The following is a 12,944-nucleotide window of genomic DNA, read 5'->3' as shown; positions in this document are numbered from 1 at the left end:
TTATTACAAGAGAAGTGACAGTGACTTGGAAGTTTCATCTTGCTAGCTTTTGTCAAATTCTTTCTCTTTCTCTCTCATACACACACACAAACGAGCTCTTTTAGTTTCATCATGATCATCATTATTTAATGTCCACCTTCCATGCTGGCATGCTATCTACTAATTTCACCCTGAGGTATTGGTGAACTTGCAGCTGTAATATACAACATTAACTGATGACAATATTCATGCTGTGGGATACAACCCCTAACTCCATGGCTCCAAAGCAAACTTCATAACCACACAGCCATACCTGTGTCTAAAAACCAGTAACATGGTTTATCCTCACATGTTTTTTCACACGAGTATAAAACCACTACCAAATTTTGATCCTGATATTTTGTTTTAATTTCTCCCCATTATATACAAGTAAACATAGTAGCTTTATTTGCTTACCAACCTGAAGAGCAGACCAAGCTGCTTGCAATGAGTCGACCCAATTGTTAACAGTGTCTCCTGTTTTCATGTTGACATTCACATACAAAGGGGGATGGCCCAATCCTTTATTACAGTGCACCCTCCTGCAATAAAACACATCTTAAACATGGTAATACATTATCAAAAGCACGAAAATAACTTCAGTCAATACTTTAAATAACAAAATATTATTTAATAATTGTTTCTGATACAGACACACAATCTACAATTTTTTAGTGGGGATTATACTATCAATTACAGTGCATGACTAGTACTTTAGTTTCCCATCCCCAGAGAGATGAAAGGCAAAGTTGGCCACAATACATAAAGAGTTGGAAGAAACACTAAAACATTTTGTCTGATGCTTTTACAACTTTGACACAAGTTGGAAGTAGTGTGTATGTGGGCGCAGGGGGGGGGGGTAATGGCCACAATAATAGAGTCATATCACTTACACACTCAGTTTTGTTAGAAATTGTATGTATACAATAGTGTATTCCTCCTTAAATGCAAGCCTACCAATGCACTAAACCATAAGCTCATTGATGTGCTGTTTCCACCACTATTCTTGTAAATTAGTAAACTCTGTATCATCTATAATTATACCTGCCTGATACATATTCCTCTCTTCATACCACTATTTCTACAGTGTGTTCTCAGGGTTTATACTAAACACTTTGCCAAATCTATCCTTTCCAAATCTATATTTTCTATAAACATGGATCAGCAGAGGTTTCATATAAACATCAGCTACTTTAACCACAGTCTGAGAAGAGCTGCAAAAGTTACTAATACTGCTCCTTGTCTTCATAAAAAAAAAATCCTGTATTCTTAAAAGTCACATTAATGATGCAGTTCCTATTTATTAATAATGAAAAAAATAAAAATAAAATGGACCCATTTTAGTGTCAGTTTATGTTCAACTTCATCATCAAACAGGTATTTCTTGCTATAGTCATCATCTCTTTATTGCTATCACAATGTCCTAAAATTTGATTTTCAAAGCATATTTTACTCATCACTGAGTATAGTTAAGAATGCCAATCAACTAAATGCTTATAAACCCAATAGTCTGTGTGGGACCAAGACTCAGACTTTGTTTTACTATTATTCATTTCTAATGATTTAATCAACACAGGATGAGGACAGCTGTGTAAAGAAGTGCCAATCTCTAACTGTGGAGGGAACCTGCGGTAGAGGTAAACCCATGAAGACATGGAATGAGGTGGTGAAGCATGATCTTTGAACTTTGAGCCTCACTGAGGCAATGACTAGTGACCAAGCCCTTTGGTGATGTGCTGTGCTTGAGAAGACCCGTCAAGCCAAATGCACCCATGCTGGTGGCATGTAAAGAACACCTTTCAAGCATTGGCCTTCGCAAAGGCAAAATGGCCGAGTTCCTTTCGAGTGTTGGGTCTCACGGAGGCAAAGTGGCCGAGTCCCTTTCAAATGTTGGGCCTCACGGAGGCAATGACTGAGACCTTTGGGCATTATGCCGTGCTTGAGAAGAAGACCCATCAAGCCGAGCAAAATCGCAATCGTGGCAGATACCAGTGTCACACAAATAGGCACGTAAAAGCACTCATTACATTCTTGGAGTGGTTAGCATTAGAAAGGGCACGAAGCCATACAATAACATGCCAAATCAGAGTGGAGTCTGGTGCAGCCTTCCAGTGTGCCAGCCTGGTCAAACCGTATTGCTCATTCCAGCATGGACAATGGATGTTAAATGATGATGATAATTAAGATTAAATTGGAGACACTAGAATAGTATTGTTGATTGATTTGGGGACAACAACTGTTGGTTCGGTGTATTTAGTCATAAATAAGGAGCATGAGGTAGAAGAATATAGTAAACTATCACAAGAAGCCATAGACTAGAATAAACAAACAAGAGCTTCCAGTTTGTAGAGATGAGATGAACTCCTCCAAAAGGTTTCAGTAACATAGAATCAAATTCCACTAACTTATTAAATGCTGCCCATATGTAGTTATGTTGATAGAAAAACAAGGATTTTATCAGAATTAAATTGTGAATGTTTGAAAAGACTTACCCTCTTCGCATGTGGAATTTTATTGTTTCATAGGATTCATTAAATTTTTTCAGATCTTCATTATCACCAAACATAATGAAAGACTAGAATAATGAAAGTAAACGGAAATTTAGAATTTAAATAGGTGTGCATGTCCAAACATCTGCATACGGAGATGTAGAAAAAGAAAGAGTTGAATGCATAAGGTGTATGACTAGGGTTTCCATGTAGTGTTCAACTATGACTTTGACCACAAGGTACTTCAGTAGAGGATACTGCTGAACCCTGAAGAATTGTGACTGATCTGACCTCTTGGCAGGTTCAATTACACTTAAGATAAATGACTGAATAAGGAAGAAATGGAGAAACAAGCATTAGAATTATCACTCAGAAACATAAACTATACCTACAAAATCTTGTTATCAAAAATTGGTGTTGTTCAAAACATAACTTTCCACATGTTCTTGTAAGCAAGGAAACTATGGATGTGACAGTATTTAATTGTGCCAAATGTGTGTGTGAAACATCATTCACCATAATGAAAGGTTCACTGTCTATCTGTGGTTCTAAGAAACACACATCATTGGGGCCAAATGACATAACTTGCATGTTAACTAGTTTTAAGTAGGGAGAACTTGCACAGCACACTCAACACTTTCTCATTCCTAAATCATCTAGCCCCAGTAGCAACATATGAATTCAATTTACTACCTGTCTACTTCACCCATGCACACATGTGTAAATACATATACCTCATTCTTACATACACTTACAACCAAATAACATACATCAATACAAATAGAAAAATAAATAAAAACAAGCAAACCAATATCACATGAAACAGAAACTAACACACACACTATCCTTAAACACTATATAGTATCTCCAGATTTTAATGCCACATCAGTCAAAAAATTCATGCCCAGAATGAAACCAGTGGAAGATGGAAAGTTCTGTATTATAATGATAATAACGACTACTTCTAAACTTAAATATAGCCTTTAGACCAAATTCCTTCCTCCCAACAAACTTTGAACAGGATCTATTTCAGTTAACCAAGAACATGAAGTACAACAAATAATAGATTTTAGAAAAACCTAAGAAACAAAATAACTTCACTCTCCAAATCAATTTAAATACACATCAAAATGAAAAATCTATACAAAATCAATTCAACCACACACCAAATAGTGTTATTAAACTCCTTAACAATTATACACAAATGAATGTTGGTCAACACAATGATAGGCATTAATACAAAAACTGAATTTCTTAGACAACACCTTAGACTTCAATTATTCCATACATCCATACATGCACCATGAAATCCAAACAAAATAACCTAATACATAGGCATCTTCCCACCACTCCCTCACCATTATCAAAAACTTAGCTAAAAACACTTCTTGCTGACTTTCCAAATTTTCATACAGTGAAGCAAGCTTGCTTCTATATAATGCATACACTTACAACAATCCCTTCAAACTAAACAACTTCAAAGAACAGATTAAATACATAACACCAAATAAATAAGACCAGAAAATAAAATTATCTGGTACAACCCACTTTCTAACCTATGCAGGAAGTAGATTTTCTCAAATGCCCAGGAAGTTCCCCAGAGGTAATAGATAGTTATTGTTGCTTAGGTAACTTAATTTGCAGAGGATGGGAATGTTGTGAAAGTAAAGTTACTTGAATAAGAACTGGCTCAAGAAAGTTCAGAGAGCTTTTACTACTGTTGGTCACAAAACCTCTTTCTCTAAATGAAAGCTGGATTGCATGGTGCTTGTATACAAACAATGCTACATGGTAACGAGACATGGGCCCTGAATGCAAACAACAAGTGAAAACTAGAAAGGAATGAAGCTAGTGTGCTCCACTAGATGTGCAACATCAGTGTGCAAATGGGATCTTTAGGGTTTGATGGCCAACATTTTTTTATGTAGTGTTTTTGGTACCGAAACACTTTCAAACTTCGTATACTTGTATATTTTGTGGTATAGAACAGATAAAAATTTTTGTATCCGAAGTTATTTCATGTTAAAAATTGTCTTATTTCGACAATTTCAACTAATCACTGACGTCTATTCAGTTGAATACAGTTAGTGCTGTGACGGTGTATATGGTATTAATCCTCGTTAGTTCTGACATTTCCGATTAACTAGACTGTTCGTAAACAAAGGGGAAAAAGCCATCAAAATACTTGAATATTGCCTGCACTTGTTATTGGAGCTGGCAGAATTATTAATGCACCTCCACCAAGTGCTTCATTTCCTAGAAATAGCAGCCAAATCTTCTTCAAATCAAACTCTAGTTTAGGGTTAGGGTTATGGTTATGAGTTATAGGGTGTTAGGGTTAGGGTTATGAGTGAAGTTATGGCAACCCTAACCCTAACTCTAGAACCCGAACTTATTATATAAACAATATATGCGTATAAATTACGATTAAACCGGATGAAATATGTCACAGGGAATAACATTTTTATGACCGGGGAAAAAATTATTGTTTACAAAGTGCACTGACTGTATTCAGCTGAATAGACGTCAGTGATTGGTTGAAATTACAGAAATACGACAACTTTAACATGAAATAACTTGCGATGTACAATTTTTTGTTAAGAAGGCTAAGAGAAAAAGTTGTTTTGTATGACACATTCTATCAGTGTCCCAAGTTTGAAAGTGTTTCGTTAAGAAAACAAGTGTTGGCCGTCAAATCATAAAGATCCTGCAAATGTGGTAAGAGAACAATTGAGCACAAGGAGAATCGTGCAAGAGAGAAGATTATGTTGCTATGGTCATGTGATGCATATGGATGAGAACAACTGTATATAAAAGTGCTTAAATGTGGATGGAATTTGTGCATGAATGAGACCCAGGAAGACATGGAACAAAATAGTGAAGGCTAATCTCAGGATGTTGAGCCCCAAAGGAAAGGACAGAGATGACTGGTGATTGAGATGATTTGCTGTGCTTGAGAAGATTCATCTGTCTTGATGAAAGTGATATCCTAAAGCTTTATGTTTATATCTACACACTCACTGAGCCTTGACCCTGCACCCTGTCTGTCCTTATCAAGCCATCCCCACCTATTTGCACATATTTCATCCATGCTTTGTGCTACCAGTTACCTCCTCTCTCCCTAGTACCACATTCTTTTAAAAGTCATCCCTCATTTGCAATATCATCCCTTCTCACTTTATCCCCCGCCAATCACCTCTTTTTGTGTCTCACTCATCTCCCTTTTGATTTACATCTTAAGACCGTCATACCTCATCTTTAACACTCTCTCATATCTGTCAATGATGGCCTCCCCCCACCTTTGTTCGCCATTAACTATAGCCAATCTAATGTACCTGACATTCATCTCTGTCACTGTACATCTCTTTCTCTGTCTCACTCTCCCCTTTTCTACCCTGCACATCATCTCCCTATTTTCTGATCTATCTACACATTTATTACACTGTTGTACTCCATCTTTACTGTACTGCCACTTATCTCTTCCTTCCCCTACCCCCATACTGGCATTTATTATCAACCACACTTTATCTTGTTCCATTCACCGCTTGCTCCATCTTTAACCATCTGTCACTTTCCTCTTACACTCCAATGGACGTATCCATCAACCCTTTCTGATCCTTTGTCCATAATCTCTCTTACACTCATCTTGTATCCTGAAAGTATGCTCTGACACTTTGTCCCCACTATCATTGCTTTCTTTCCAGCTATTCTCACCCACCTTTATAAAATGTTAGGTAGTCATGTAACTCTTCTATATCAAGGCACTGCCTCTCTATTATACTTTAGCCTCTCAATACTAGCAGCAAGTAACCTCACTAGGGCTGATATCAAGAAAAAAGCAGCCAGTACATTTTTAGAGTGATAGACATTAGGAAGGGCATCCAGTTATAGAAGACATGCAAAGCTGATACTGGAACTCAACACAGTGCTCCAGCTTGTCAGATACTGTCAAACTGTCCAACTCATGCCAGCATGAAAGATGGATGCTAAATGATGATGATAAAAAGCCATTCCAGCTGTGAGAGTAGTACTCCATTTTGGATTTTACTTGAAATTTGTAGAGTTAAGTAGCTGACTAGAACAAGGTATTTTCTGACCCTAGAGCAGAAGGCTTAGGCCATTATCATCTGCCCTACCATTAGGTACAGGCTCTTTTATTGCTCTCCCCCAACTCTGTCGCTGCAGTACCATTATCAAATATTTACCTTATAGATCTGCACAAGTTTAAACTGGAATTTGTGAGGCATAGTTAAAAAAAAAAAAACAGGTGAGGGTTAGTGACAAGAATAACAAGCCATAGAAAATTTGTCTCAATAAATTTCATCTGACAATGCAAACATGGAGAAGTAAACATGATGATGAGGGTGATTGTGTATGTATGTATGTATAATTCAAAACATCTTAGTTTTTGAAATGATTAATTTCTATGAAGAAAAATAACATTGTAAAAATATCTAACCTTGAGCAAGTATTCATAAAAGGAATCAAGACCAGCTCCAAGTCCACTCATGATGCCAACCCATTCTCCAGTTTGTATATTAATTACATTACCTGAAACAGCAGAAATAAATATCATTATCATCACTTTTCAGTTATATTCTGCCATACTACATGCTACCTGCACAAGAGCCAGTCCAGCGGTACTGGCAACGAACTCGCTCGAATGTCTTTTCACGATCACGCTATATATATATATATATATATATATATATATATATATATATATATATATATATATATATATATATATGTATATATATATATATATATATATATATGTATATATATATATATATATATATATATATATATATATAGCTCACTAATCCATATCTTCATTGGACACTAAAAACCCTGCTTGCCAAGACTTGTTGAGGCAAGTGAATTTGGAATTTGAAATTGAAATTGAACCGAATCCGACGACAGGACACTAAACTCTGCTTGCGAAGACCTGTTGGAGCAAGTGAAATCGTAATTGAACCATACTCGACGACTGGTCACAGCGCCAGTGGAGCACTAACAGCACTGTCGAGCGTGTTCATTGCCGAGCAGCTGTCTGACTTCTGTGCTAGTGGCCCGTAAATAGCACCATTTGAGCGTAATCGTTACCAGCGTTGACTTCTAGCACTTGTGCTGGTGGCACGTTAGAAAATCATTCAAGCAAGGTCATTGCCAGTGCTGCTGGACTGGCTCCCGTGCACATAAAAAGCACCTTTTTGAGCATGGCCATTGCCAGTACCGTGTGACTGGCCCTCGTGCCAGTGACACGTAAAAGCACCCACTACACTCTCAGAGTGGTTGGCGTTAGGAAGGGCATCCAGCTGTAGAAACTCTGCCAGATCAGATTGGAGCCTGGTGCAGCCTTCTGGCTTGCCAGTCCTCAGTCAAATCGTCCAAATTCATGCTAGCATGGAAAGCGGATGTTAAACGATGATGATGATGATATAATATCATCATCATCATCGTCGTTTAATGTCTGCTTTCCATGCTAGCATGGAGAGTATGCCAAACTGATGAGAAGATTACAGTGCAGTCACTTTACCTGCATAATGTAGCAGTCAAATCTCCCTCAATAAACTCTTTACAATCTCTAAAATGATGACCACATATTTAGTGTCTTAGATAATAGAACAGCATGCCCACAATAGAAATTGAATGGTCTCATAGTACTATTTAAAAGCTGAAGTTCAACCGAAACTGACATCTTAGATGTCAAACATATAAGACATGAGTGTTGCTTTTAACATTCAATCAATTACTGCCATAGCATAAATCTGTTGTACCTGAATTATTCATTGACAATAACAGATTCTACTTCAGTTAATGGAAGGGAGTCTTACTTTTATTTTATCAATAGTGATTCAAGTCATATCAAATATAAATTTCAAATTAGTTACTTAATCCTTAAATGGCAGACATCACCAATTGATATTTCATTAGAGAACAATGGATATCACCAATTGATGCTTCAAAAATTTTACATGGATACAGCTATCGTCAAAGAAAAGTGAATATTTTATGGCACTTTTTAATAATGATCATGTAGATTTTATTGTGTAAGAGACAAATGATTGTTATTGTTTATGTACTTATTTAAAGTGAAAATAAGTATAAAAATTACCCTTAAGAAAAAGAGATGTTTTTTTTTGTCTGTTTGGCACATACATCCATGCAACCCTTTCCTGTCATTTAGCGGTTAATAATTACCTAATAATCCAGTGACATTAGACTTGTATTTCCATAGAGATTCAACAGCTCGTCGAGCTACAGACTCATAAACAGGATCACCTAATAGACGTGAGAGTACACCAAATTCAAGCAGGAGTGTGCCTGCACCTGAGGTACATGTTTCGTTCAAACAATTAGGAGGAACACCTTTCTTTAAGTTTATCTGAAAAAGCAAAATATGAAAAAAAATTTTAAACATAAAACAATTCCACAACAACGTAAATGAAATGTAAATACTAAAAGTATTGAAATATTCCTACAACTTTGGAATTTCCACCTTGTCTATGCTTTCTCCTCAACCAGGAATATGTAGATCCTAAAGTGAACATTAACTGTATTAACTACACCCATTTATCCTTATATCTTAGACTAGAAGGAAATGAAATGGATACAGCTTTGTCCCCTCCTCTCAAACTAAGCTGTGAAAACATGTTTAAAAATCTGGAAACACAAGAAAAATAGTGAAACATATTCATCTATGTGACTGTAATTGTATGATAAAGACACTTCACATGAAAGTGTTAATCATCATCATTTGATGTCCACTTTTCCATGCTTGCAGGAATCAGATGGATTTTGTTGAGGTAGATTTTCTTAATGTAGTGCAATAGATATACATTCAGACAGGTGAACAGTTAATACTGAAAGTTTGCTAGAACTAAAAAAATGCTTCTAAGGTTACTTTCATTGCCTAAAGAACTGTAAACTGGAAATATAGTGTGTGTGTGTGTGTGTGTGTGTGTGTAGTAAGAGAGAGAGAGCAATCAAAAATTAAAATAACAAAAGATAAATTAATAAAACATGATTTTTATTCTAATATAAAATTAGAGTAAAGGGACAATAAAAAAGAGGTCTATCAAATAATCGATGAGACTGAGAGGACAAAATTTCTTTTATTATCATTTATATTTATATACATTCTCATTATTAAGGTGAAAAAGAAGTCAAAACCTAAAATTAAGTGTTAATAAATTTATCAAAAAGGCAATTTTATCAATTGAAGCAGAATCTAAAAGTTGTGATATAAAAATGCTAATGTCATATTCCTTGCATATTCAAAGAATTCAAATAAAACTTCAAAGACTGAAGTATGGGTAAACAGTTGACTTACTCTTGGATAAGGAATACCGGTTGAAGTAGCCTGAAAAGCAGGCAGGAGACGAGAGGCAAGATCATGAGAAAGATGAAGGAGCTCATCATTGTACTCAAACAAATTCATATTTCCAAATGGTTGGTGGGGATCAGTAATGATCAAATGAGCAGAGAGAAGGGCTCCAAGAACTCTGCAAATATAATCATAGAATAGTGTTAGAATATATGTTCAGACAGTCAGGATAATTTAATAAAATTTATTAAATATAGAGATACTTTCCAGTGATTTTTTTTTAATACAAACATCAACTTGTAACAAGCCATTTCATTTTTTCTCTATTTTACCTTCATTTTTTGATGCTTACATGGGTCAAATAGTTTTAATGTTGGGAAATTGTTTTTATAGCTATATACCCTTATAACCATTAACCACTCAGCTGTAAAATAGAAATGGAATTTGTTTTCTGTCAGGCAGCTGAAGCACACTTCTGCAGTTCCTTAAGCACATCTTCAGCTTTTTCAATATGGTTTTATATTCTCATTTCATTTACCATACATCACTAATCATCCTGAAAATTATATTAAAGTCACAAAATTTTGTTTCTTCTTCCCTGCAATTCTAAATCCTTATAGCACACCTACTTGTTTAAATAGAAATCAGTTTATACAATAAACCTTATGACCATTACTGGTTTTGTTGTGTGTAGCAATGTTTCTATGAAACTTAATCTTTAAATACCTTCTCCCCAAATTTTCTTTTTAAAAATCTGCCTCATGTACCCCATCCACAGCCAGTATGCATCATAATCCAATTACATCACATCTACATTGTTATTTTTTGAAAATTCGCATCATACAATATGAATTTAGGACAACATACCTGATGGTTGCCTCAAACACTTGGACAGTGTTATTCTTGTCAAATGATACACGCTCTACAACCAATTTTACTGCACGTTGGAATTCACTACTATTCCCCATAATCTGCAATGGTAAAGCAGTCAATATGAAATTGTTAACAAGTACAGTTTGTGAAAAGTAAATTACAAACAAGATTATCTATCAAAATGCACCAATGTAAAAATTATTGGATACAGAAACTAACAAATGACATTGTATACTTATACAAAAGGGAACAATGTTCATTTCAGTCAGTTATGTCTTTCTTGCACTACAATTCAACAGAGGAAGCACTCTTAAAAATTATATTCATTCTTTTATCTACACTAGTTAATGGAAAGTCACTTTAACATTTTGTTTTATATTAATAGCTTTTCATTTATTTTGAAATAACATACCTGTTCAACATAACTGTGTGTGTGTGTGTGTGTGCACATGTGCACGCACAGCTACAGTTGCTTTACAGTTATACAAAATGATATCCATGAAATCTGCCAGAACATGCTGACAGTCTAATTGATGAATGATGTAGATGAGGTGCATTGGCAATAGAATACTATATTGCTGGATATCTGAATGAATTTCAAAAAACTTAGATTCTTTGCTTGAAGGAAGCGATAGTATGCCTTCATTAGATTCAGCTGCTTCAGAAGCAATCCATTTGATCTGATATGCCAGAGTGTTTATACTGGTAAATACATTTGCTTTATGTGTATACTAGTATAGTCATCCTTCTTACATACATCACCTAACTGTGCTCTACCTTTCATACAATGCTAATATTGCATTTCCATCAGATATATGTTTGTTACACACACACACAATGCTCCAATCTACTTGACTGGACTTCTACTTTTTAACTTGGTGATTAGTAATGGTAAAGACACCCAACTGAAATATGCATAAACATGCATACTGCTGCTTCTCAATGATTTAGGTGATAAATTTACTAGAGCTTTGTTGACATATTTGTTGATGAAACTACACTTTACAGTCTCCCCTCTCAGAATGCCAAACACCAGGACACTTAAATTCACAGCTTAATTTGAAATAGGGCTCACTCATCTTTGGGCCAGAGCAGTGAGTAAAATAGTAGCTTCATTCTGGAGGACTAAGATAAATAGGAAGGGGCTGAGGATTGAACCTTGGTGGACTCATACCTCTACCCAGAATTCTTCACTGTACTTGTTGCCAACCCTCACATTACTGACAGCGTCCCTGTACATGGCTCGCACAGCTCTCACTAACCATTCACCTATCCCTAGTTTCCTCATTGATCACCAGATGAGGGATTGGGGGACCCTGTCAAAAGCTTTCTCCATGTCAACAAAAGCCAGGTACAGAGGTTTATCGTTTGCTAGGTATTTCTTCCACAGCTGTCTTACCAGAAATATAGCATCAGTGGTGCTTTTCCCTGGCACGAATCCAAACTGCATCTCATCTAAGCTGACTCTCTCCCTAATTAGTTGCGCTTTGACCCTCTCTGTGACTTTCATTACCTCATCTAACAACTTGATACCTCTGTAATTATTTGGATTTAAAGCGTCACCTTTACCTTTGTGGCAGTTGACTATGGTGCTGCTACACCAATCATTGGGTATGACTCATTTGTGTATCATCTGGTTAACTATACGGGTGACTAGGCTATAGCCGACACTGCCAGATATTTTGAGCATCTCTGTAGTGATTCCTGATGGGCCGGGGGCTTTCCCTGTCTTCATACTCTTGATTGCTTTATCTTCCCAGATACTGTCAATTTGGATAGCTGGTCCCTCTGTTGGGTCAACATTCAGCAGACTTTCTTTCTCCTATTCATTCTCTTTATTAAGCAACCTTTCATAGTGGTGTCTCCAAACCTCTCTCTTTGCAACCTCGTTTAGTGCAAGTGAGCCATCATCCATGCAAACACATTTCTCTCCCACGACATCACTATTCTCTCTCCTACACTGTCTTGCAACACGAAATACCTCAAGTCTTTGGTACTCACAGTGCAGAACATTGGCAAATTTTTTCTTATCTGCTTCCCCTCTGGCTAAATAAACCTGTTGCCTAGCTTCCCTTCTGGCAGTCTGATACAATTCCCTGCTACCACTGTTCTTCCAAGCCTGTGTCTTTTGTCTAATAGCCCTGTCAACCACATTGTTCCACCACCATGTTACTTTGAGGCGAGAGGGGACTTTGCACCATCCACAGATCTGATCAGTGGCTCTCAGCAGG

At 36.3% G+C, this 12,944-nt stretch overlaps 1 protein-coding gene across 1 annotated transcript in view; it reads right to left on the bottom strand.

The window, feature by feature from the left end:
- LOC106872362 (ER degradation-enhancing alpha-mannosidase-like protein 1) overlaps positions 1 to 12,944 on the bottom strand; it is a 46,303-nt gene that overhangs the window by 14,601 nt on the left and 18,758 nt on the right. Inside the window, exons 3-8 of the mRNA XM_014919327.3 lie at positions 10,708 to 10,811; positions 9,847 to 10,018; positions 8,715 to 8,898; positions 6,967 to 7,058; positions 2,511 to 2,593; positions 440 to 560 (exon numbers count right to left, since the gene is read on the bottom strand). Of these exons, the coding sequence (XP_014774813.1) occupies positions 440 to 560; positions 2,511 to 2,593; positions 6,967 to 7,058; positions 8,715 to 8,898; positions 9,847 to 10,018; positions 10,708 to 10,811 (756 nt within the window). The remainder of the gene's footprint in view (positions 1 to 439; positions 561 to 2,510; positions 2,594 to 6,966; positions 7,059 to 8,714; positions 8,899 to 9,846; positions 10,019 to 10,707; positions 10,812 to 12,944) is intronic.

Source organism: Octopus bimaculoides, chromosome 3, assembly GCF_046866305.1.
Source record: "Octopus bimaculoides isolate indiv1 chromosome 3, ASM4686630v1, whole genome shotgun sequence".
NCBI lineage: Eukaryota > Metazoa > Mollusca > Cephalopoda > Octopoda > Octopodidae > Octopus > Octopus bimaculoides.
This window is presented reverse-complemented; position numbering and strand designations above follow the sequence as displayed.